General features: G+C 58.9%; 1 protein-coding gene and 1 gene segment (V, D, J or C); both read left to right on the top strand.

Annotated features, from left to right (window-relative positions):
- The first annotated feature begins 9,828 nt into the window (after positions 1–9,828).
- Positions 9,829–16,335, top strand: LOC128835490 (tapasin-related protein-like). The gene is made up of 3 exons (XM_054025008.1): positions 9,829–9,922; positions 10,529–10,855; positions 15,935–16,335. The coding sequence occupies exons 1-3, from the start codon at positions 9,874–9,876 to the stop codon at positions 16,333–16,335; spliced, it is 777 nt and encodes a 258-aa protein (XP_053880983.1). The 5' UTR covers positions 9,829–9,873.
- A 25-nt stretch (positions 16,336–16,360) lies between these two features.
- Positions 16,361–25,758, top strand: part of LOC128835481 (Ig heavy chain C region-like) — a 33,653-nt gene continuing 24,255 nt past the window's right edge. Inside the window, 3 exon segments of the C gene segment in view lie at positions 16,361–16,433; positions 16,704–16,805; positions 17,604–17,915. Coding sequence covers positions 16,361–16,433; positions 16,704–16,805; positions 17,604–17,915 — 487 coding nt within the window.

Here is a 25,758-nt window from a genome sequence, read left to right as displayed (position 1 = left end):
CTGAGAGTGAGGGGTTACTGCCAGGGGCCAGCACCCCAGATAACAGGGCACTAGAGTCTGGGAGGGGCCCAGCAGCAGCGGGACACCAGCCTGCAATGGCTGGAAGAGCTAATTCCCTGAGACGACCAGCAGGAGGTGCTGCAGGGGTGAGTTCCATGTGCTTACAGTGGTGTATATATTGGGAAGTTCTGCCAACTGAGTGTACTTTGCTCTTCCCGTAATTCTCTTAGCTTATGTCAGCATGCAGCTGCCCCACAATGCTCAGCACAACTAAACGTGCCTTTTGGCAGGCGCAGGCACTAAACCTGTCAACATGGTGTCCTAGTACGGGTTGGCTTGTGCCCTCGCGGCCCTAGCGCTTGGAATACAGCATCCCAAACAACAGAGAAGAGAGGTGTCACGGAGTATTGGGGGACTCAGGGCCCTGCACCCCCGGCTTCCTGCGATTCACCATGACTCTCAGCCAGCCAGTAGAGCAGAAGGTTTATTTGGATGACAGGAACACAGTCCAAGACAGGTCTTGCAGGCACAGACAACAGGGCCCTCCTCAGTTAGGTCCAGCTTGGGGTCCCAGGGCATGCCAGCCCACCCCCCTTTGGGGGGTCAGAGCCATCTCTGCCTCCCAGCCATCTCTCCAGCCTCCTTCTAGCCTGCTTCCAGCACTCTCCTTTTGCGACCCCTCCCACAGCCTTTGTTCAGTTTCCCGGGCTAAGGAGTCACCTGGCCTTCAACCCCTTCCTGGGTTCTCATGTTACACACTCAGGTATGCGCCCTCGGGCAGATCCCATCCTGCAATGCAGACTATCTCAGCACACTCCCCTGTCAGCATTCACAGACCACCGTGAGAACAGGCCCAGTTCGTCACATCTCTCCCCCCTTCGAGACCGAACTGAGCAGGGTCACTTTAGCCAGTGACCCGGGGAAGTTCGAACCTACCCCCGTTCCCATGGATGCCCCCGCATCCCTCCCATTCCTTGGTGAGAATTACACCAGGCCCCTCCAGTTTCACGCCCCCCCCTTAGGTCGGGGGTGCTCGATGGCACTCGCAGTTCGCATGTGGGAAGGTTTATGCGGCCTGCGCCCTTTTCCCACCCCCATACCTCTGGGGTTCCAACTGGGCTGTGGTCTTCTCCCAGTGCTCCAGTCTGGAGGTCTGTGCTTTGGGCTCTCTTGGTTTAGAGCCGCCCTTTTTACCTTGGCCACCCTCCGAAAAGGCTCCTCTATGCTGGGCAAGGGTCCTAAAGCTGTTTTCCCCTTGTCCCAGGCCTTCCTCCCCCTCTGACAGGGGTCACAGGATCCGCAGTACTGTCGGACAGTAACAAAGACCCCAGGCCAGTAAAAGCTCCGTAGCAGCCTCTGCTGGGTACGCCAGGTTCCCTGGTGCCCTGAGAGGGGAATGTCATGGGCCCGGCACAGCAGCTGGCGGCGATACTTCTGGGGTACCACCAGCTGCCTCCTGATCCCCCCTGACTCCATTTTCCCTGGGGGAGCCCATTCTCGGTACAGGAACCCCTTCTCCCACAGGAACCTTTTCCAGCCACCTCGTCCCATGGTCTGTACCGCATTGAGGTCGGCCAGGTCCCTTATCTTCCGCAAGGAGGGATCTCTCTGCAACTCGGCCTGGAACTCAGCAGCTGGGACGGGGATGGCCACCTGCTCTTTCTCGCCCGCTGGGTCCGAAGCTGCAGCCTCCCTGAGCCGTGTCCCTGGGCGTTCCCTCCCCACCAGGTTAGGGTCCCGCGCCTCAGGCAAGGCACCCCCCCCAAGGCCAGGGCGCAGTGGCCCTCGCCGGCTCTGACCGCGGGTCACAACTAAGGCGGTCTGGGGGCTGCTGGGCCAGTCCTCTAGGTCCCCCCCCATCAACACCTCAGTGGGCAAATGGTGGTGCACTCCCACGTCCTTGGGGCCCTCCTTGGCCCCCCATTTCAGGTGTACCCTCGCTACGGGAACCTTGAATGGGGTCCCGCCCACCCCGGTCAGGGTCAGGAAGGTGTTGGGCACCACCCAATCTGGGGCCACCACCTCGGGCCGGGCCAGTGTCACCTCTGCGCCCGTGTCCCAGTAACCATAAACTTCCTTCCCATCCACCTCCAGGGGAACAAGGCACTCGCTCCGCAGGGACAGCCCCGCGCCAACCCTGTAAACGGAGAACTTTGAATCCGGAGCATCTGGCCCCCCAGAGAAGCTAGCCTGGGGCTCTCCTCCCTCCTTAGCAGGTGGTACCCTGCCAGCCCCCCTTCCCTGGGAATGCTGCCTCTCGCCGGGCTGGGTCTCTACCCAGTCAACCCTCTGTGGGTTCGGCCTGCTCAGTCTGTCCCTGAGCCTGGGGCACTGGGCCCGTATGTGGCCCTTTTGGCCACAGTGGTAGCAGCCCATGTCCCATGGGTCCCCTTGAGTGGGTCGGATGGTCCTGATGCCGGATGTTCCCCTCTGATGGGGTTTTTCTGTATTTTCCCATGGGGAGGTCCCATGGTGACTCTCTCTCTGCGTTGTGGTGGGATTGCTCCTTTGGGACTCCTCCCTTTTATCTCCTGACCGGCTCTTTACGAACTCATCGGCCAGCCGGCCTGCCTGTCGCGGGTTCTCTGGCTTTCTGTCCACCAACCACAGCCTCAGGTCAGATGGGCACCGCTCATACAGTTGCTCCAGTACCAGCAGTTTGACCAGATCCTCCTTCGTCTGGGCCCCATCAGCCCACTTGCTGGCGTATCCTTCCATGCGGGCGGCTAGTTGTAGATATGAGATCTCAGGGGTTTTATCCTGACTCCGGAACCTTTCCCGGTACATCTCAGGAGTCAGCCCAAACTCTCGTAGCAGGGCCTTTTTGAATAGTTCGTAGTCCCCTTTCTCTGCCTCTTCCAGTTGGCGGTACAATGCCACGGCTTTGGGGTCCAGTAAGGGGGTAAGGACCCGGAGTCTGTCCGCGGGATCAACCCGGTGCAGCTCGCAGGCCGTCTCAAAGGCCTCCAGGAAGTCATCCATGTCCTCCCCCTCCTTGTATGGGGCCAGGATGCACTTATCAAAGCTCTGTGCAGTCCTGGGTCCCCCCTCACTCACCGCAGCCGGGGGTTCGCCGCCCTTCAATCTCGCCAGTTCCAGGTCATGCTGACGCTGTCTCTCATTCTCCTGTCTCTGTCTCTCATTCTCCTCCCGTTCATGCTGTCTCTGTCTCTCTTCACGCTGATGCTGTCTCTCTTTCTCCTCCCGTTCACGCTGACGCTGTCTCTCTTCATGCCGTCTCTGTTGTTCACGATCCTCCAGCTCCCTCAGTTTTAGCTCTTTCTCCCATTCCAGCCAATTCCGCTCCCCGGATGCCGAACGTCGCCGGGAGGATCCTCTGCTGGCCGGCGGGCTTCGCTGGGGGGACCCCCTGCTGGCCGGGGGGGTCACGGCGCCTTCGGTATTTGCTGGGCTCCTCCCCACCCTTCCCCTAGGCATAGGAAGGAGGGGTCTCGGGAAGCCCTCAGCAGCCGGCTGACCACTCCCAGCTGGGACAGACACTCGTGCCTGCGCTGCATTTGCCAGGCTGCTTCCCTGAGACACAGGGATCAGTTCATTCGCGCGATCTTCCGCCTCCAGCTGGGCAATGAGCTGTTCTTTGGTGAGCCTCCCAATGCGCAGCCGCCTCTGCTTGCACAGCTCCACCAGGTCGCTCTTAAGCCACTTGGCATACATCTTCCTGCTGGCCACTCACCGGCCTGTGTGCTCACAGCTCCCCACAGTTCCCAGGGGGCCCCCTAGTGTGCCAGCCCTTCTCGAGGTCACCACCTCTCTGCCAGGGTCGAGCTGCAGACTCCTCCGCCCCTGGGACCACTCGCTGCGATCTCCCCGGGGGACCCTGTTACTGCAAAAGTCCTTCTCGCTGGTCACACACTCCCAGGGGTAATAACCGTCTCTCTCTCACTCTTCAGCGCGCCTGGTCCCCGTCAATCCCCCTTCGTTTTACTGCTCCCCAGTCACTTACTGCAGGAAGCGCCGTCCACGGGGTGCAGTAGATCCCGCCGCTGCCACCAGTTGTCACGGAGTATTGGGGGACTCAGGGCCCTGCACCCCCGGCTTCCTGCGATTCACCATGACTCTCAGCCAGCCAGTAAAGCAGAAGGTTTATTTGGATGACAGGAATACAGTCCAAGACAGGTCTTGCAGGCACAGACAACAGGGCCCCCCTCAGTTAGGTCCAGCTTGGGGTCCCAGGGCATGCCAGCCCACCCCCCTTTGGGGGGTCAGAGCCATCTCTGCCTCCCAGCCATCTCTCCAGCCTCCTTCTAGCCTGCTTCCAGCACTCTCCTCTTTCGACCCCTCCCACAGCCTTTGTTCAGTTTCCCGGGCTAAGGAGTCACCTGGCCTTCAACCCCTTCCTGGGTTCTCATGTTACACACTCAGGTATGCGCCCTCGGGCAGATCCCATCCTGCAATGCAGACTATCTCAGCACACTCCCCTGTCAGCATTCACAGACCACCGTGAGAACAGGCCCAGTTCGTCACAAGAGGTGCTCCAGGAACGCAAGGGAACAAGCTGACTGGTGAATCTGAGTCTTGGGTGACGCATGAAGTGCTTTTAATTCATAAATAGCCCTAGGGTAAATCGGGCTAGTTTGAATGTGTACTTCAGAGCACAGCGTAAAAATGTACAATGTGCCTAATCTTTTGGAAAATCCCTTGAACATGTTAAGAGTGATTCACATGAACACACTTCATGTTTGTAAAGATATTCAATCATGTTATTGAACATGACTTTGATAAACCGTTTCTGTTATACACTGGTACGGCTTCTAACCCAATACTAGCTGTAGTGAGACAGAACCCAGGATGGGGAGCTCTTGGGATGCAGTCAGTGATGTTTGTGTCATCCCTTCCTGCATCAAATTTGCGTTGGGGTGTGATATTATTGACATAATCTGTACCCATATAGATCATTGTTGTAACCACTGTTATATATTTGCAGCAAATATTGTACAAAGGTTATCATGTAAGGTGTCTACGGAAAGGTTATGATTGGCTGGTTTTGATTACGCTATCTGTATGTGTGTATCATTTTTGTAGTGGAAGTTATGAATATTGGCTCTATACTGTCTGTATTTCAAACTTGTCTGGGGTGTCACCCAGAAGCATAGCACAAGTTGGTGTTAGTTCTGCCTAGCCTGCTTGATGGCCCATTAAGGGCCATCAGCTACACAATTGACCCATTGAGAGAAGGCAGATATGCCTTGTAACTCAGCAAAGCACCAGGGATCTGCCTATGGACCGAACGCTAAGCTTTTCCCAGGCCATGTGCTGGATAGGTGGCTTTGGGACAAAGAAAGCAGAGACCACATGGCAAGAGACTATAAGAGGCTGCTGCATCTCCTCCATCTTGTCTTCAATCCTGCTTCTGACCTCTGGAGGGACAAGCCCTAGACAATGCACCGAGCCAGGGAGTGTCATCTGCCACCCTGCCAGCATTGGCTGTTCTCCAGGAGGCGTCTTCATGACTTCTTGGACTTTGGCCCCACCTGGTCAAACCAGCTCTGTGGGTTGGGAGGGGAATCGAACCGAGTCATGTAAGGGGAAGCAGTTAGTCGACCGTCTCCTCCGTCCTGCCTGACCCCTCCCCGATGGCCCCCTATTGCAAAGCCCTGAAACCAAAATATTCACACGGAAACCCAGTGCCAGTGGCAGGCCAGGAGCTAGGGTTACCATATTTCAGCAAGCAAAAAAGAGGATGGGAGGAGCCCCGCCCCCATCCTGCCCTAGCCCCGCCCCTGCCCCTCCCACTTCCCGCCCCCCCAGAACCCCCAACCCTCCCCCCATTCCTTGTCCCCTGACTGCCCCCTCCTGGGACCCCTGCCCCTAACTGCCCCCCAGGACTCCACCCCCTATCTAAGCCTCCCTGCCTCTTGTCCCCTGACTGCCCCAACCCTTAGCCACCCCCCCACCCCCAGACAGACACCTGGGACTCCCACGCCCCATCCAACCACTCCCCACCCCCTGACAGCCCCCCCCAGAACTCCCAAACCATCTAAACCCCTCTGCTCCCTGTCCCCTGACTGCTCCGATCCCTCTCCCCACCCCTGCCCCCTGACAGCCCCCCCCAGAACTCCCAACCCATCTAAACCCCTCTGCTCCCTGTCCCCTGACTGCTCCGATCCCTCTCCCCACCCCTGCCCCCTGACAGCCCTGCCACCAGAACTCCCGACCCATCTAAACCCCTCTGCTCCCTGTCCCCTGACTGCTCCGATCCCTCTCCCCACTCCTGCCCCCTGACAGCTCCCCCCCAGAACTCCCAACCCATCTAAACCCCTCTGCTCCCTGTCCCCTGACTGCTCCAATCCCTCTCCGCACTCCTGCCCCCTGACAGCTCCCCCCCAGAACTCCCAACCCATCTAAACCCCTCTGCTCCCTGTCCCCTGACTGCTCCGATCCCTCTCCCCACTCCTGCCCCCTGACAGCTCCCCCCCAGAACTCCCAACCCATCTAAACCTCTCTGCTCCCTGTCCCCTGACTGCTCCGATCCCTCTCCCCACTCCTGCCCCCTGACAGCTCCCCCCCAGAACTCCCAACCCCCCCCCCCGCTCCTTGTCCCCTGACTGCACCCTCCTGGGACCCCTGCTCCTAACTGCCCTCCAGAACCCCACCCCCTACCTAAGACTCCCTGTTCCTTGTCCCCTAACTGCCCCCTCCTGAGACCCCCCCCCAACTGCCCCCCAGGACCCTACCCCCTACCTGTACCCTGACTGCCCAAAACTTTCTCCACTCCCCCCCAAAAGCCCCCCCCGTTTCTTGACTGCCCCCTCCAGAACCTCCCTGCCCCTTCTCCTGCCCCCTGGCCCCCTTACCCTGCTGCTCAGAACAGGGTGTTGGGCTCTGTGTGAGCCGGACACGTGGCTGTGCTCCCCAGCACAACAAAACCCGGTCCCTGGCCCTGCACAGTGCTGCCGGACCGGGTTGCAGGGGAGAGCTGCCGGCTCAGAATGCAGGGCGGATCCGGCTCCTCTACAGCTGCTCCGGAGTCCAGCCCGTGACTTTCCTGCAGCCCTCCCAGCCGCTCGCTCTGCTCTGCCGGGGAGGGGGGAAATCCCGGACATTGTGAGTGATTTACAAATTCCCCCCGGACGCTATTTTTAGCACAAAAAGGAGGACATGTCCGGGTAAATCCGGACGAATGGTAACCCTACAGGAGCACGCCCTGTGTCACTAATCCCCCTCCCCGACACTGCGTGGGTTTGCTCACAGGCAGATGTGGATCATTCCGACACGTGCCCCCACTGGCCCAGGATTTCTAGACCCCAATTAGCCTAGGGCACTAGCACTTGGGGGGTGGCATTTTGGGTCTTTTGGTGGCGACCGGATCTTTGGCCGCCCCGGTCGTCGTCTACATTTAGGCGGAGGGAGCTGGGACAGGGGCACACGGGGAGGGCCGCCTGCAGCAAGTAAGGGGGGGGCATCACGCAGGGGAACTCCCCGCCCCAGCTCACCTCTGCTCCGCTTCCTCCCCTGAGCACGCCGTCCCGCTCTGCTTCTCTCCCTCCCAGGCTTGCGGTGCCAAACAGCTGATTGGCGCCGCAAGCCTGGGAGGCGGGAGAAGTGATTAGTGACGGCATGCGCAGGGAGGAGGCAGAGCAGAGGTGAGCTGGGGTGGGGAGCTCCCGCATGGCGGGCCGGGGAGAGCTGCCGTGGGGGGGGGGGCGCTCAGGGTGGAGGGGGGGAGCTGCCGTGGGGCGCTGCAGCAGGGCTGGGGGGGCGTAACGTGGAAGTTTCACCTAGGGCGTGAAACATCCTTGCACCCGGCCTGCCTCAGCCCCCCCAATTGCCCCAACGCTTTCCCCAACTGCTCCAAACTTCTCCTTCAACCCCTTCCTGCCCCCAGCCCTCCACCTACTCCCTCCTCAGCCCCACAACCTCACCCCTTCAACTGCCCCCATGGCTCCCTCTCAGCCCCATCCCCCACACAACACCGCTCTCAGCCCAAACCCTTAACTCCTCCCCACATGGCTCCCCCGGCAGGGCGGTAACGGGCTGTAACGGCAGCTCTGGCCCCACTCGCCCTGCGGAGCTGGCAGTTTCCCGCGCTCGGAGCCCCCGCCTCTCGCCCCCATCCCCGAGTTTGGGGCCCAGGGAGCTGGTGGGCTCAGCAGGCACCAGTGACACGGGGGGGGTCAGTGATGGGGGAGTCAGTGGGGCTGCTCTCCCCCCTGTGCTGAGAGGAGCTGCTGGATGCCCCTGACTGCAGGAGATCCCGAGATGGGAACTTAGGGTTGTCAGGTGTCCGGATTTCGACTGGAACGTCCGGTCGGCACCACTGACTGGACACTAAAAGTCCAGTTACCTGCAGTGACCAGCCTCCGCACCGGGGGCGGGAAGAGCTGCTACTGCTGGGACCTGGAGGAGCGGCTCGGCTTAGCGGCTGCTGTTCCCGACCCCAGCCCGAGGGCGAGAACTACCTGGCTCCTGGACCGGGCTCCAAAGTAGGGACCAGTGCTGTCGGGGGGAAGGGGGGGGGCTAACCTGTCTGTCCCTGCACCTCTATTTCCCCAGCCGCTTGCTCCAGGGACCGACCCCCCCCTGCTGTGCCCCGATTTCCCCATCCTGGCTCCTTGCTCCAGGGTAGGGTTGCCAACTTTCTAATCTCACAAAACTGAACACCCTAGCCCAACCCCTTCCCCGAGGCCCCACCCGCTGCTCCACCCCTCCCTCCAGGCCCTGCCCCCACTCACTACATCCCCCTCACTCAGTGGCTCGCTCTCCCCCACCCTCACTCACTGTCACTGGGCTGTGCCAGGGGGTTGAGGTGTGTGGGGGGGGTATGGGCTCTGGGGTGAGGCTGGGGATGGGGGTTTAGGGGTGCTGGAGGAGGCTCTGGGTTTGGGGGGGGCTAAGGACTGGGGCAGGGGGTTGGGGCTCAGGCTTACCTCAGTCAGCTCCCAGTCAGCGGCGCAGCAGGGTGGGGTCGGGGGGCTAAGGCAGGCTGCCTGCGTGTCCTGACACTGTGTTGCGGCCCGGAAGCGGCCAGCAGGTCCGGCTCCTAGGCGAGGGGCCCAGGAGGTTCCGTGTGCTGTTCTCACCTGTAGGCACCCCCCCACCCCCAGCTCCTATTGGCCAGTTTCTGGCCCATGGGAGAGCGGAGTTGGTGCTTGGGGCAGGGGCAGTGCACGGAGCCCCCTGGCCCCCCCGCCTAGGAGCGGGACCTGCTGGCTGCTTCCGGGGCACGGTGCGGTGCCAGGACAGGTAGAGACTAGCCTGCCTTAGCCCGGCAGCACCACTGACCAGACTTTTAATGACCCGGTCGGTGGTGCTGCCCAGAGCCACTGGGGTCCCTTTCCGACTGGGGGTGGGGGAGTGAGTGACAGGGACGGGGGTGCAGAGCAAGCAATGGAGCGGGGGGGACAGGTGGGATGGGAGTGGGGCCTCAAGGGAAGGGACACAGCAGGAGTGGGGCCTCAGGGGGCGGGGCCTCAGGGAAGGGGCGGGGCCAGGCGGTTCAGTTTTCTGGGATTAGCAAATTGGCAACCCTAGATGGGGTTAAACCCCCCACGTGCTCCCCAAGCCCGAGTCTGGGAGGTATGCAGGGGGCTGTTCTGGCTAGCACGGGGTGGGACAGGGGCTGAGCCCCATCACCATTCCTGGGGACCCAGCTCCCACTGACCCCAGGGGATTCACCCCCAGCCCACCAGGGAGGGGATTACAGGGCAGGGGTGGGGGGCTGGGCCCTTCCCCTGGTTGATCCGGCTCGGTGAGTGTCTGGGTGTCACGGGATCAGTAACTGTAAACTCTTATCTCTGGACTTTGCCCGTTGTTACAGCCGCTCCCTGTGAACCATGGAAAGCGAAAGGGAATTCGCTGGGGGCCCTGCCAGGTGCAGAGAAAGTGACTCTGGGGGGACGGAGGGCAGGGACGATGGGGCTGGGGGGTCTCCTCGTCCCCCTCCTCTTCCTCGGGGTGGCCGGTAAGTACAGACCCCCTGGGGGCGGGCAGGGCAGGGCCCCGGGGTCCCCGGCAGAGTAAAGTCCCGGGGACGGGGCCTGGGTACCGGTGGGTCAGTCACTGCCCAGCTCTGCCCGGCCTCAGCAGCTGAGTCTGCCCTGAGCCCGTGTGAATGCCCCAGGGTGTGACAGGAGCCGGGGGAGGGAACGGGGGAGCCGCGGGGAATCCTGGGGGCGGGAGAGGGGGGTCGGGGTCTGAGCGAAGGGACGGGCACACTGAGATCTCAGACAGGGCACCGGAGATCACTCGAGGGGCGTGAACAGGGCCGGAATGAATGTGGGAAGAAGCCCAGAGCTATTAGCAAAACCTCCCTTTGCTGCATTGTCCTGGCTCGGAGGGACCCCGTGTGGGACGGTTTGGGAAGGAGAAGGGGGGAGGGGTGTCTAGTAACTGATACACCCAGGGGAGCCAGAGCACAGCCGGCACCTGCCCCAGGTACCCCACCATCTCCCCTCCCTGTGGGACCAGATCCCATCGCTGGCTCGTCCATCCCCAGGCAGTGACCTCTCCCCGCACGGCCCAGCCCTGCACAGAGCCCCAGAGCGTGATTTTCTCTTTCCCTGCGCAGGTTCCCGGCTGCAGATATTCACAGATCCCTCCTCCCGGGCCCTGCTGGGCTCTGGGGCGCTGCTGAAATGTCGGTTCGAAGTCGGGGGGCCGGTCGATCTGAGCTCCCTGCGGGTTCAGTGGTATCTGTTTGAGGAGAGGATCGCGCAGTACGACCAGGGCAGGGGAGAATCCCAGGTCAGAGCGAGCGTGTTGGAGCAGGAGTTGAAGACGGGGGATGCCTCCCTTTTGCTCTCCAGTGTGACGGTGTCGGATGAGGGGCCATATAAATGCATCGTTGGTTACGGTACGGAGCAGCTGCAGGGAGAGACGACCCTCCGTGTGCTCGGTAAGGACAGGAGAAGAGCTCGGACGTTCCCTGGCTGGGAACTGGGGACTGGCTGTTCCTGCGTTGGTGCCACAATCCCGCAGGTGGGAGGAGGGGGTGGGGTGAGGACTTGTCTACACAGGGTTGCTCTGGTTTAACTAAAGGTGTGAATTGAAGCCGAGTTCAGTAACCCAACACAACCCCCCAGTGGACGCTCTGATTGCAGGCTGTGACCGGTGTACAGCCGTTCAGGGTGAGCTGATCAGTGTCAGGTGTGAGTGAAAGTGAAACAGGGAAAGTTAAACCAGTGGCAGGGTGTGTAGACGAGGCAGGCGAGGATGCGGACACTGGCCCGGGCAGAGCGAGGCAGTGATGGGTTTCAGACACAGCCGCTCTCCCACCTGAAGTGGGACTGTGACACTGGCAGACCAGGTGCCAGCTCATGCCAGGGTCCCCGTGTCTCAGCTGAACACTGACAGAGACGGAGCTGGGATCGGCCTGGCTCACCTGTGGGTTAATATTGCTGGGACAGTGAGTCCAGACCGGTCAGCAGCTGTGTCACCACCTGCCCTGCACCCTGGGGTGCCTCCCAGTGCTTCCTGCTGTCGCTTCCACCCTGGGCTCCTGAGAACCAGACCAACAGCCTGCAGGTCACACCCCGAGTGTCTGTGTGTAGCCACAGCCCTGGGCCAGCAGCTCTGACCCCCTCAGCCTGTCAGCAAACACCAGCTACGCTCTGGCTTCCACCAGACGTGGTTACTTACTTACAACGTGCTCCCCATCCCCGATGTTCCCCCAATAGTCTGTGTTCTGCACGGTCCAGCCCTCTCCTGGACAGTCCAGAGAGCTCAGGTCCATTGCCCCTCTACAGGGATCAGTCTACAACAGTCTGCTGCCGTACAGGGAATTACCCCAACAATTCACAACACTTGATTCTTTTTAACTAAAGAGTAAAATTAATTTAACTACAACGAGAGAGATTTTAAGTGGGCACAAGTCTTAGATGCTAAAGTCAGAAATGGCTACAGGAGAAATAAAGATAAAACGTTTTCTGAACGTAACAAACTAGACTTGGTTCAAGGTGAGGTAAACTCACATTCCTTTGTTAAAGCCCTGCCTGTCCAGTCCTGTGTAATCGGGGCTACCTGGGCTGGAACGTGGCAACCAGCGTTATTCGGGGGATCCAGAACTTGACATGTCATGTTGCCACACACATTCACCAGGATGTTATCGACCAGTGAGTTCTTAGTTTCCAAATGACCCCTCCCCACATAGGCGCCAACTTTTCCTGGTGCCGGTGGGTGCTCACCCGCCCCCACTCCTGGCCCTGCCCCGACTCCACCCCTGCCCCGCCCCCTCCCGCCCCTGCCCCCCCATTCCACCCCCTCCCCCAAATCCCCACCCGAGCCCCGCCTCCTCCCCTGAGCGCGCCGCGTTCCCGCTCCTCTCCCCTCCCTTCCACAGCTTGTTACATCGTGAAACAGCTGTTTCGTGGTGGCAAGAGCTGGGAGGAGAAGCGGGGACGCGGCACGCTCAGGGGAGGAGGCGGGGGCGGAAGTGAGCTGGGGCGGGGTGGCGGGGAGCTTGGCTGCTGGTGGGTGCAGAGAACCCACCAATTTTTCCCCGCTGGTGTTCCAGCCCCGGAGAACCCACGGAGTCGGCACCTATGCCTCCCCAGGCTGTACAAAGATTATTGTGGTAGTGTGTGGGGTGTGAACTCACAGCCTGCATGAATCTCACTTGTAAGCGCTGTGTCCCGTATTGTGATGTGACACTGGAGCGGATGCAGCGTGAGCCTCTGTGGCTGTAGGAATCACCAGAGAGGGACGTTAGTGGAAGAGCTGCTTTTACACAGACATTGTCATGTCCCCCCCTGAAAGAGGAGACCCACCGATACCAGCCAGGGCAGGGTTGGATCTCACAGCTGGAAACTTCTGACACCTGGATTGAGAAACTGTCCACAAAAGGGCTAACAACTCTTCCTGTGGGTCTGCTCCCGCCCCGTGGAGATGAGTCAGGCGAGTGGACTCCTCCCATCAGCAGAGTTTGCAGCTCAGAGCACATGGCAGGAGGGGGATAAACCCCCCAAACTAGAGGAAGTGAGGCCTGGGCTACACTAAAACGTTAGACTGACCCAGGTGTGTCACTCAGGGCATGAGAAACCCACCCCCCTAAGTGACGGAGTTAAGCTGAGGTAATGACCGGTGTAACAGCGCTAGGTCGAGGACAAATTCTTCTCTCCACCTAGCGACCACCTCTAGGGGAGGTGGGTTAACTACAGCAATGGGAGAACCAGAGTGTCCCAGGAGACTGCCTGTGACTCCGTTCAAGGCTGTTAATGTGCCTGAGAAGTTTGCACTTGGTGCAGCTGGTTGGTGAAATGTAAGTGTGGAACTCACAGCCCCGATGGGGTTTGTGGCTGGGTTTTAACTGTCTGCCCTGAGCTTGGTGCTGGTGCCTTTGCGCCGCTGCTGGGAGTGTCAAAGTTCCCTTCTCGGGAAAGGTTCCTGCCAAACACTGGGGACAGCCAACGGCTCCTTCCTAGGACGGGGTTTGGAAATTCTGTGCCTCTGTCTGGGATTTAATTCTCACTCCGTGTTGGGCAGGGAGGGAGTTTGCAGGAGGGGAGGGGACGAGCTCTTTCTCCAGCTCCAGTTCTATATAACCGGTGGTGGCCAGCGTTGGAACAGCTGTTGTGACATGCGAGGGATGTGCCATAGTCTGTTTCCTGCCTGACGACCGACACTTCCTGTGCATGACGTGCAGGTTCCTGGCTCGAGTGCAGGGAAAGATTCCTGGTGCTGATGGACAGTCACCAGCCCCGTGTCACATCAGAGAACCACCAGAGTCATTGGGCAGCCGGGCTGCATCGCTGCACGTCCCACCACACACAGGAATCAGTTCCAAGGGAGCAAGGGAGGGGGAAAACCAAGAGGAGGATCGGCAGATTGTGACCAAGGGGAGAAAGAGGAGACACTCCCAGAGCCAGAAGCAGAACTGGGTGTGGCCACCAAAGGAAAGAGAACAAGAAGTTCAAAGCGTAGAGACATGTCCAGTTGTTGTCAGATGCTCAGAGCAGCAGGTGAGAAGAACATCTTGGAAATCTGAACGGTGGCAAAGGAACCGGGGTCTCAACAGGACACGCTGGGGGATAGATTCTCGGCCAAATCCTTGGGGAGGTCAAGTGGGCCCAAAAGATGCTCCAAAGAAGAGAAACAACCCTCAGCAGGGACTCAAAAGGAGTGGGCAGAACCGTCAGCAGGGGCCCCCCCCACACCCCGGATCTGTCCGGGTCCTGACTGCTGGGAACTCAGAGACGTGTGTAACAAATGCTTCAGGCAGGGTGTGAGGCCAGAGGCACCGGAGCTGTTCTGCAAGCAGAGCCGTGGGGAGTGACCTGCCCAGCACGGAGCGCCCAGAACTGGTGACAGCGCCTGGCGTATGTAAACACAGGAACCAGTCAGCACAGAGCGGAGCTGTCAGGGGGTGCACGGGTTAACCCCCCCCAAGAGCTGTGTTAGCTACACAGGTTCCTGTCCCAGGAATTATCACCATAAGCAAGTTTCTGAGGCCTGCGTTCCTCAGGCCAGGAGTCCCTCCTGCGCACGTCAGACCCCAGAGGTCGCACCGCGGGCACCGTGACTGACAGCCCTGTTGGCCGTATCCTGTGTGCACAGCCGACCGGTGTAACCAAGAGCCGGTTCAGAGGTGACGTGATCACAGGCCCTACGGACCTGCCTGGGGGACCGATGTCTGAGAGCAGAGAGCTGTTTAGTCCAAGATCTAGTGACTCGAAGTTGAAGCAAGACACATTCAGACTAGATTTCAGAGTAGCAGCCGTGTTAGTCTGTATCAGCAAAATCAACAAGGATTCCTGGTGGCACCTTAGAGACTAACACATTTCTCTGAGCATAAGCTTTCATGGGCTACAGCCCACTTCATCAGATGCATAGAATGGAACATACAGTGAGGAGATCTATATACACATACAGAGAGCGTGAAAAAGTGGAAGTAGTCATATCAACTCTAAGAGGCTAATTCATTAAGGTGAGCTATAATCATCAGGAGAAAGTAACAGAGAGTCCTGTGGCACCTTATAGACTAACAGACGTATGGGAGCATAAGCTTTCGTGGGTGAAAGCCCACTTCGTCAGACACGTCATCTGATGAAGTGGGTATTCACCCACAAAATCTTACGCTCCAGTATGTCTGTTAGTCTATAAGGTGCCACAGGACTCTCTGTCGTTTTTACAGATCCAAACTAACACGGCTACCCCTCTGATACTTGACATCAGGAGAAAAAGAACGTTTGTAGTGATAATCAAGATGGCCCATTTCAGACAGTTGCCAATAGGTGTGAGGATACTTAACATGGGGAAATAGATTCAATGTGTGTAATGACCCAGCCACTCCCAGTCTCTATTCAAACCCAAGTTTGTTTCCATATTAATTCAAGCTCAGCATTTCTCTTTGCGGACTAGAGACCATGTGCACGTCTTTCCCAGGGCGGAGAATCAAAGGCTGGAACAACTCACCGGGGGAAGTGGTGGGTTTTCCCGAGTCTCTAACTCCCGACGGGACGTCTTTCTAACACACACTCTCCAGCTCCGCCAGACGTGCCAGGCTGGTGGCAGGAATGACTGGGGGGGGCTCTCGGCTCTGTGTATGCGGCAGGTCAGACGAGATGATCATAATGGTCCCTTCTGGCCGTAAAATCTGTGACTCCTGCCCCCGGATGTAATTCCTTCAGGGGGAATCCAGGTGCCCAACGGGTCCATGAGGTGCACTCACACAGCTGAGTGCCGGGTTCTGCTGCCCACTCGCTTCCTGCTCCTAAGAGATGTGAGCCGGGGAAATTGTAACCCAGCCACCTCCTGCCCTGCCCGGCACTGACACCTTCTGTACCACGCACCTCAGTCACCGTGTCTGACGCGCCTTCGTACATCCTACTGGGGTAGAACCTCACAGTGACCCGGGGTATTTTGTGCCCCACCATACTGAATTGGGGATATCTGTGTAACTTACACTCAGATTGGCTCATGGGGGTAACCCATAATTATGCATCCAGACACGGCCCCAGGACTGTCTCTCTCATTCCAGCTGCTCCCAGACTCTCCATCCCCCAGCGATCGGCCGTGACAGACACAGTGACCTCCTTCCCCTGCCACGTGTGGGGATTCTACCCCGGGGACGTCACCGTCACGTGGCTGAGAGACGGGCGGGTTCTGACCGACGCCACTCGCTCTGCCCCCCAGAGGAACCCGGACGGGACCTTTAACCTCACCCTGACCTACACCTTCACTCCCAGCGCGAGCGACTCCGGCAGCATCTTCTCCTGCCGCGTCACCCACGCGGCTCTGGCCCAGCCCCTGCGGGAGGAGTTCCCCCTGGATGTCACAGGTGAGGGGGTGCTGGGCTCCCAGTTGGATGTTATGGGCTGCAGGGGGCACTCAGTTGAGTCTGACACGGGACCCCAGCAGAGACCCATGCTGGTACATTAGGGGGAATATTGGGGTGGGGGGTGGGATGCTGGAGCCCCCAGGGCTGAAGGGGCCCAGTACAGTAGTGGGGGACGGCGGGAGGTCGGAGGAGCGCTCAGGTCTGACTGTGGCTTTATAACAGAAATGCCAGGGCAGCCGGCTCCCTCTGACCCCCAGCTCCCCCCCCCCCACACACACACACTGCGCAGGCCCCAGGCTGGGGGCACAACAAGGCTGTAATTCTGCCTGACAAAATACGCTGTAAAGGGCCGGGCCCAGCGACCCCAGGCAGCCCTGCGCCTCCGTCCTGCACCCCCGGCGGGTGGGGCAGCGCGGGGAGGTGCCGTGAGCCGGGTCTGACTTTCTCTCCCTTTCCCGTCCCGGTGCAGGAGCGGATCACACCAGATCCGCGATCAGGGCGACCCTGGGGATCCTGGTCACAGGGGGAGCTGCAGCATTAGCCATTTACTGCCGGAGGAGGAGGCGGGAAGGTAACGGGGGACGGTGCCATTGGCCAGTGGGAGTGAGGGGTGGGGGGTCTGCATGGCCCCAGAGGGAGCAGAGTCCGGGGAGGCTGAGGGGACAAGGACACAGCCAGCGACACCCCAGGGGGGTCTCTGCAGACTGAGCCCCCTGCAGCCGACGACTCGCCCCTCCTGATACTGGGGGGCACAATGTAAAGGGGGGACAGTGACTGCCCCACATGTCGCCTCTGGGAGGAACTTCCAGCCCCACCTCCCTGGGCCTCTCAGGGATCTGTCATTCCCAGCCCCGAGCTCCGGCTGGATGCGTCTCCCAGACCCCCCCCCCACTGACCCCGCGTGTCGCTCTGACCCCAGGCACGGGAGTCTCTTACTCCGTCTCCGGGGGGCCTGGGGCTGCTCCCTGCTCGCTGAGGACGTCGCCGGTGAGGGCTGGGGGAGCCGGTCTGGGGTGGGTGTTGCTCTGATTTCAGGTCTCTACCTGCCCCGCCTGCCCTGCTGAGCCAGGGTGCAGGGAGGGAGGTTCCTGGGCCGGATTCCGTCCCAGTCTCCCCTTGGTGATGGGGGCTCGGATGGGAGGGGGATGGAGGCTGTGAGAGGTACAAACAGAGATCTGAGATCCCCACCCCCTCCGCTGCCCAGTCTCTGGTTCCCCTGGGGGATGGGAAGCAGGAGAACAAGCTGAGAAGGGATTGTGAATTACACAGTGAGCAGGGACGGGATTTCCCCCTATGGGATCGGAGTGTGGGGTGAAACCCCTCAGCTCCCCAGCCCCTGCTCTCACTGACGCTCCTGCTGTCTGCTCAGCCCGGCCGCAGGTGTCCGGGATCCAGGTGTTACCGCACTGGGAGCCCCGGGACGAGGTGCCGTTTGCCGTCCAGATCCAGAACTTTTACCCCAGGGAGCTTCACCTTATCGAGTGGAGCTGTGATGGGAAAGTTTGGGAAAAATCTGAACCAACCGACTACAGCCAGAACCCGGATCTCACGTTCAGCGCTACCAGCATCTGGAGAATCCCCAGCCGGGAACTGAACCGTCTGGGGCTCAGAGTCCGAGTGTCCGTTCAGCAAAGCCCAGGAGATCCCCCGATCAAGAGAGAGATCGAAGCCGAGGACACAGGTGAGGGGGGTCCTTGGGGTCGGACGGGGAATGAGCAGGAGTCGCTGCCCCCCACAGGGTCCCTGAGGGATGAAGGAGCTTTGGGAGCTAATATTCCTCGTCCCCCTTTCCGGCTGGAGACGCCAATGGGTCGGCGTGTAACAGTGTCACACACGGGGTGATTTTATGGGTTACCAGCTGTGATGGAGTAACCTGGTAATGTTGCATGGGAGTTTTACTAGTTTTACTGGTGACCTGGAGAAGGGCTGGCACACTAGGGGCTCTTCCTGTTAAGTGTGGGGAGCTCAGAGCACACAGGCCTGTGAGTCCACAACAACTTGGAAACAGCGGGAAGATGTATAACCATCGCCTTAAGAGCGACCTGGTGGAGCTGTGCAGGCAGAGGGGGCTGCGCATTGGGAGGCTCACCAAAGAACAGCTCATTGCCGAGCTGGAGGGGTGGACCACTTGGAGTAGCTGATCCCTGCCCAGGAGGGAAGCAGCCTGGCAGATGCAGAGCCAGCACTGGTGTCTGTCCCAGCTGGGAGTGGTCAGACTGCTACCAAGGGAGTTAAAATTGAAAGAGCTGGAGGATCGAGAGAAGGAGCGGGAGGAGCGGGAGGAGCGGGAAAAGCAGTGTCAGCATGAACTGGAGCTGGCGAGGCTGAGGGGCAGCGAGCCCCCGGCTGCGGTGAGTGAGGGGGGACCCAGGACTGCACGGAGCTTTGATAAGTGCATCCTGGCCCCACGCAAGGAGGGGGAGGACATGGATGACTTCCTGGATGCCTTTGAGACGGCCTGTGAGTTGCACAGGGTTGACCCTGCAGACAGCCTTCAGTTTCTCACCCCCTTACTGGACCCCAAAGCCATGGGGATGTACAGTCGAATGAAAGGGGCGGAGACAGGGGACTATGAACTGTTCAAAAAGGCCCTGCTCCGCGAGTTTGGGCTGACCCCTGAGATGTACCGGAAAAGGTTCCAGAGTCAGCGTAAAACCCGTGAGGTCACAGAATCATAGAAGATCAGGGTTGGAAGGGACCTCAGGAGGTTCTAGTCCAACCCCCTGCTCAGAGCAGGACCAACCCCAACTAAATCATCCCAGCCAGGGCTTTGTCAAGCCAGGCCTTAAAAACCTCCAAGGAAGGAGACTCCACCACCTCCCTAGGGAACCCATTCCAGTGCTTCACCACCCTCCTAGTGAAATAGTGTTTCCTAATATCCAACCTGGACCTCCCCCACTGCAACTTGAGACCATTACTCCTTTTTCTGTCATCTGGTACCACTGAGAACAGCCGAGCTCCATCCTCTTTGGAACCCCCCTTCAGGTAGTTGAAGGCAGCTATCAAATCCCCCCTCATTCTTCTCTTCTGGAGACTAAATAATCCCAGTTCCCTCAGCCTCTCCTCATAAGTCATTGCTCCAGACCCCTAATCATTTTTGTTGCCCTCCACTGGACCAATATTTCCACATCCTTCTTGTAGTGTGGGGCCTGTGACGAACTGGGCCTGTTCTCACGGTGGTCTGTGAATGCTGACAGGGGAGTGTGCTGGGATAGTCTGCATTGCAGGATGGGATCTGCCCGAGGGCGCCCGAGGGCGCATACCTGAGTGTGTAACATGAGAACCCAGGAAGGGGTTGAAGGCGAGGCGACTCCTTAGCCCGGGAAACTGAACAAAGGCTGTGGGAGGGGTCGCAAAAGGAGAGTGCTGGAAGCAGGCGAGAAGGAGGCTGGAGAGATGGCTGGGAGGCAGAGATGGCTCTGACCCCCCAAAGGGGGGTGGGCTGGCATGCCCTGGGACCCCAAGCTGGACCTAACTGAGGGGGGCCCTGTTGTCTGTGCCTGCAAGACCTGTCTTGGACTGTATTCCTGTCATCCAAATAAACCTTCTGCTTTACTGGCTGGCTGAGAGTCGCAGTGAATCTCGGGAAGAGGGGTGCAGGGCCCTAACTCCCCCACAATCCGCAACAACTGGTGGCAGAGGTGGGATCTACTGCACCCCGTGGACGGCACTTCCTGCAGTAAGTGACTGGGGAGCAGTAAAACGAAGGGGGATTGACGGGGACCAGGCGTGCTGAAGAGTGAGAGAGAGACGGTTATTACCCCTGGGAGTGTGTGACCAGCGAGAAGGACTTTTGCAGTAACAGGGTCCCCCGGGGAGATCGCAGTGAGTGGTCCCAGGGGCGGAGGAGTCTGCAGCTCGACCCTGGCAGAGAGGTGGTGACCTCGAGAAGGGCTGGCACACTAGGGGGCCCCCTGGGAACTGTGGGGAGCTGTGAGCACACAGGCCAGTGAGTGGCCAGCAGGAAGATGTATGCCAAGCGGCTTAAGAGCGACCTGGTGGAGCTGTGCAAGCAGAGGGGGCTGTGCATTGGGAGGCTCACCAAAGAACAGCTCATTGCCCGGCTGGAGGCAGAAGATCGCGCGAATTAACTGATCCCTGTGTCTCAGGGAAGCAGCCTGGCAAATGCAGCGCAGGCACCAGTGTCTGTCCCAGCTGGGAGTGGTCAGCCGGCTGCTGAGGGCTTCCCGAGACCCCTCCTTCCTATGCCTAGGGGAAGGGTGGGGAGGAGCCCAGCAAATACCGAAGGCGCCGTGACCCCCCCGGCCAGCAGGGGGTCCCCCCGGCGAAGCTCGCCGGCCAGCAGAGGATCCTCCCGGCGACGTTCGGCATCCGGGGAGCGGAATTGGCTGGAATGGGAGAAAGAGCTAAAACTGAGGGAGCTGGAGGATCGTGAACAACAGAGACAGCATGAAGAGAGACAGCGTCAGCATGAACGGGAGGAGAAAGAGAGACAGCATCAGCGTGAACGGGAGGAGAAAGAGAGACAGCATCAGCGTGAAGAGAGACAGCGTCAGCAGGAACGGGAGGAGAATGAGAGACAGAGACAGGAGAATGAGAGACAGCGTCAGCATGACCTGGAACTGGCGAGATTGAAGGGCAGCGAACCCCCGGCTGCGGTGAGTGAGGGGGGACCCAGGACTGCACGGAGCTTTGATAAGTGCATCCTGGCCCCACACAAGGAGGGGGAGGACATGGATGACTTCCTGGAGGCCTTTGAGACGGCCTGCGAGCTGCACCGGGTGGAGCCCGCGGACAGACTCCGGGTCCTTACCCCCTTACTGGACCCCAAAGCCGTGGCATTGTACCGCCAACTGGGAGAGGCAGAGAAAGGGGACTACGAACTATTCAAAAAGGCCCTGCTACGAGAATTTGGGCTGACTCCTGAGATGTACCGGGAAAGGTTCCGGAGTCAAGATAAAACCCCTGAGATCTCATATCTGCAACTAGCCGCCCGCATGGAAAGATACGCCAGCAAGTGGGCTGGTGGGGCCCAGACGAAGGAGGACCTGATTAAACTGCTGGTACTGGAGCAACTGTATGAGCGGTGCCCATCCGACCTGAGGCTGTGGTTGGTGGACAGAAAGCCAGAGAACCCGCGACACGCCGGGCAGCTGGCTGATGAGTTTGTAAAGAGCCGGTCAGGGGGTGGCAGGGAGGAGTCCCAAAGGAGCAATCCCACCACAACGCAGAGAGAGTGTCACCATGGGACCTCCCCGTGGGAAAATACAGAAAAACCCCATCAGAGGGGAACATCCGGCATCAGGACCATCCGACCCACTCAAGGGGACCCATGGGACATGGGCTGCTACCACTGTGGCCAAAAGGGCCACATACGGGCCCAGTGCCCCAGGCTCAGGGACAGACTGAGCAGGCCGAACCCACAGAGGGTTGACTGGGTAGAGACCCAGCCCGGCGAGAGGCAGCATTCCCAGGGAAGGGGGGCTGGCAGAGTACCACCTGCTAAGGAGGGAGGAGAGCCCCAGGCCAGCTTCTCTGGGGGGCCAGATGCTCCGGATTCAAAGTTCTCCGTTTACAGGGTTGGCGCGGGGCTGTCCGTGCGGAGCGAGTGCCTTGTTCCCCTGGAGGTGGATGGGAAGGAAGTTTATGGTTACTGGGACACGGGCGCAGAGGTGACACTGGCCCGGCCCGAGGTGGTGGCCCCAGATCGGGTGGTGCCCAACACCTTCCTGACCCTGACCGGGGTGGGCGGGACCCCATTCAAGGTTCCCGTAGCGAGGGTACACCTGAAATGGGGGGCCAAGGAGGGCCCCAAGGACGTGGGAGTGCACCACCATTTGCCCACTGAGGTGTTGATGGGGGGGGACCTAGAGGACTGGCCCAGCAGCCCCCAGACCGCCTTAGTTGTGACCCGCGGTCAGAGCCGGCGAGGGGCACTGCGCCCTGGCCTTGGGGGGGTGCCTTGCCTGAGGCGCGGGACCCTAACCTGGTGGGGAGGGAACGCCCAGGGACGCGGCTCAGGGAGGCTGCAGCTTCGGACCCAGCGGGCGAGAAAGAGCAGGTGGCCATCCCCGTCCCAGCTGCTGAGTTCCAGGCCGAGTTGCAGAGAGATCCCTCCTTGCGGAAGATAAGGGACCTGGCCGACCTCAATGCGGTACAGACCATGGGACGAGGTGGCGGGAAAGGATTCCTGTGGGAGAAGGGGTTCCTGTACCGAGAATGGGCTCCCCCAGGGAAAATGGAGTCAGGGGGGATCAGGAGGCAGCTGGTGGTACCCCAGAAGTATCGCCGCCAGCTGCTGTGCCGGGCCCATGACATTCCCCTCTCAGGGCACCAGGGAACCTGGCGTACCCAGCAGAGGCTGCTACGGAGCTTTTACTGGCCTGGGGTCTTTGCTACTGTCCGACAGTACTGCGGATTCTGTGACCCCTGTCAGAGGGGGAGGAAGGCCTGGGACAAGGGGAAAACAGCTTTAGGACCCTTGCCCAGCATAGAGGAGCCTTTTCGGAGGGTGGCCAAGGTAAAAAGGGCGGCTCTAAACCAAGAGAGCCCAAAGCACAGACCTCCAGACTGGAGCGCTGGGAGAAGACCACAGCCCAGTTGGAGCCCCAGAGGTATGGGGGTGGGAAAAGGGCGCAGGCCGCATAAACCTTCCCACATGCGAACTGCGAGTGCCATCAAGCAACCCCAACCTAAGGGGGAGCGTGAAACTGGAGGGGCCTGGTGTAATTCTCACCAAGGAATGGGAGGGATGCGGGGGCATCCATGGGAACGGGGGTAGGTTCGAACTTCCCCGGGTCACTGGCTAAAGTGACCCTGCTCAGTTCGGTCTCAAAGGGGGGAGAGATGTGACAAACTGGGCCTGTTCTCACGGTGGTCTGTGAATGCTGACAGGGGAGTGTGCTGGGATAGTCTGCATTGCAGGATGGGATCTGCCCGAGGGCGCCCGAGGGCGCATACCTGAGTGTGTAACATGAGAACCCAGGAAGGGGTTGAAGGCGAGGCGACTCCTTAGCCCGGGAAACTGAACAAAGGCTGTGGGAGGGGTCGCAAAAGGAGAGTGCTGGAAGCAGGCGAGAAGGAGGCTGGAGAGATGGCTGGGAGGCAGAGATGGCTCTGACCCCCCAAAGGGGGGTGGGCTGGCATGCCCTGGGACCCCAAGCTGGACCTAACTGAGGGGGGCCCTGTTGTCTGTGCCTGCAAGACCTGTCTTGGACTGTATTCCTGTCATCCAAATAAACCTTCTGCTTTACTGGCTGGCTGAGAGTCGCAGTGAATCTTGGGAAGAGGGGTGCAGGGCCCTAACTCCCCCACAATCCGCAACAGGGCCCAAAACTGGACACAGTACTCCAGATGAGGCCTCACCAATGTCGAATAAAGGGGAACGATCACGTCCCTCGATCTGCTGGAAATGTCCCTACTTATACCGCCCAAAATGCCATTAGCCTTCTTGGCAACAAGAGCACACTGTTGACTCATATCCAGCTTCTCGTCCACTGTAACCCCAGGTCCTTTTCTGCAGAACTGCTACCTAGCCATTCGGTCCCTAGTCTGTAACAGTGCATGGGATTCTTCTGTCCTAAGTGCAGGACTCTGCACTTGTCCTTGTTGAACCTCATCAGGTTTTTTTTGGCCCAATCCTCTAATTTGTCTAGGTCCCTCTGTATCTGCTCCCTACCCTCCAGCATATCTACCACGCCTCCCAGTTTAGTGTCATCTGCAAACTTGCTGAGGGTGCAGCCCACGCCATCCTCCAGATCATTAATGAAGATGTTGAACAAAACCGGCCCCAGGACCAAATCTTGGGGCACTCCTCTTGAAACCGGCTGCCAACTAGATATTGAGGCATTGATCACTACCCATTGAGCCCGACGATCTAGCCAGCTTTCTATCCACCTTACAGTCCATTCATCCAGCCCATACTTCTTTAACTTGCTGGCAAGGATGCTGTGGGAGACCGTATCAAAAGCTTTGCTAAAGTCAGGGAATAACACGTCCACTGCTTTCCCCTCATCCACAGAGCCAGTTATCTCATCATAGAAGGCAATTAGGTTAGTCAGGCACGACTTCCCCTTGGTGAATCCATGCTGACTGTTCCTGATCACTTTCCTCTCCTCTAAGCGCTTCAGAATTGATTTCTTGAGGACCTGCTCCATGATTTTTCCAGGGACTGAGGTGAGGCTGACTGGCCTGTAGTTCCCCAGATCCTCCTTCTTCCCTTTTTTAAAGATGGGCACTACATTAGCCTTTTTCCAGTCATCCGGGACCTCCCCCAATCGCCATGAGTTTTCAAAGATAATGGCCAATGGCTCCGCAATCACATCCGCCAACTCCTTTAGCGCCCTCGGATGCAGCGCATCCGGCCCCATGGATTTGTGCTCATCCAGTTTTTCTAAATAGTCCTGAACCACTTCTTTCTCCACAGAGGGCTGGTCACCTTCTCCCCATACTGTGCTGCCCAGTGCAGCAGTCTGGGAGCTGACCTTGTTTGTGAAGACAGAGGTCACATATCTAGAACAGGAGTATGTGTGGCACCTTAGAGACTAACAAATTTATTTGAGCATAAGCTTTCATGGGCTACAGCCCACTTCTTCGGATGCATAGAATGAAACATATATTGAAGATATATATCTATAGATATATATATATATACTGTGACAAAGTTCCTCCTCTATCTTGGTGGGTCCTGCGCTTATTGGCGGATTTTCTTGCCTCAGAGATTCACCATGTAGGTTGGGGAACAGCCCAGAGACCTTCCCCTCTGGCAGGCCCCACAGTCCAGGTCAATTGGGAGGTTTGGGGGAATCCAGGCCCACCCTCTACTCCGGGTTCCAGCCCAGGGCCCTGTGGAGTGCAACTGTCTATAGTGCCTCCTGTAACAGCTGCATGACAGCTACAACTCCCTGGGCTACTTCCCCATGGCCTCCTCAAAACACCTTCCTTATTCTCACCACAGGACCTTCCTCCTGGTGTCGGATAACGCTTGTGCTCCTCAGTCCTCCAGCAGCTCACCCTCTCACTCTCAGCTCCTTGCACCTCTTGCTCCCAGCTCCTCACACTCCCACCACAAACTGAAGTGAGCTCCTTTTAAAACCCAGGTGCCCTGATTAGCCTGCCTTAATTGATTCTAGCAGCTTCTTCTTAATTGGCTCCAGGTGTCCTAGTTAGCCTGCCTGCCTTAACTGGTTCTAGCAGGTTCCTGATTACTCTAGTGCAGCCCCTGCTCTGGTCACTCAGGGAAACAGAAAACTACTCATCCAGTGGCCAGTATATTTGCCCTCTACCAGACTCCTGTACCCCACTAGTCTGGGTCTGTCAGGGTATGTCTACACTACAAAATTAGGTCGAATTTATAGAAGCCGGTTTTATAGAAATCGGTTGTATACAGCCGATTGAGTGTGTCCCCACATAAAATGCTCTAAGTGCATGAAGTCGGCGGACCGCGTCCACAGTACCGAGGCTAGCGTCGACTTCCGGAGCTGTGACGAACTGGGCCTGTTCTTACTGTGGTCTGTGAATGCTGACAGGGGAGTGTGGCTAGGATAGTCTGCGTTGGGGGATGG

The sequence above is a fragment of the Malaclemys terrapin genome, chromosome 4 (genome assembly GCF_027887155.1).
Source record: "Malaclemys terrapin pileata isolate rMalTer1 chromosome 4, rMalTer1.hap1, whole genome shotgun sequence".
Classification (NCBI taxonomy): domain Eukaryota; kingdom Metazoa; phylum Chordata; order Testudines; family Emydidae; genus Malaclemys; species Malaclemys terrapin.
Note: the sequence above shows the minus strand (reverse complement) of the source record. Positions and strands in the feature narration are given on the sequence as shown.

Excerpts from the sequence above, each read along its gene's own strand:
- LOC128835490 (XM_054025008.1), top strand. The coding sequence starts at position 9,874 with ATGGGGCTGGGGGGTCTCCTCGTCCCCCTCCTCTTCCTCGGGGTGGCC. Across the intron at positions 9,923-10,528 it reads CCTCTTCCTCGGGGTGGCCG|GTTCCCGGCTGCAGATATTC; the intron begins GTAAGTACAGAC and ends TTCCCTGCGCAG. Across the intron at positions 10,856-15,934 it reads GACGACCCTCCGTGTGCTCG|CTGCTCCCAGACTCTCCATC; the intron begins GTAAGGACAGGA and ends CTCTCATTCCAG.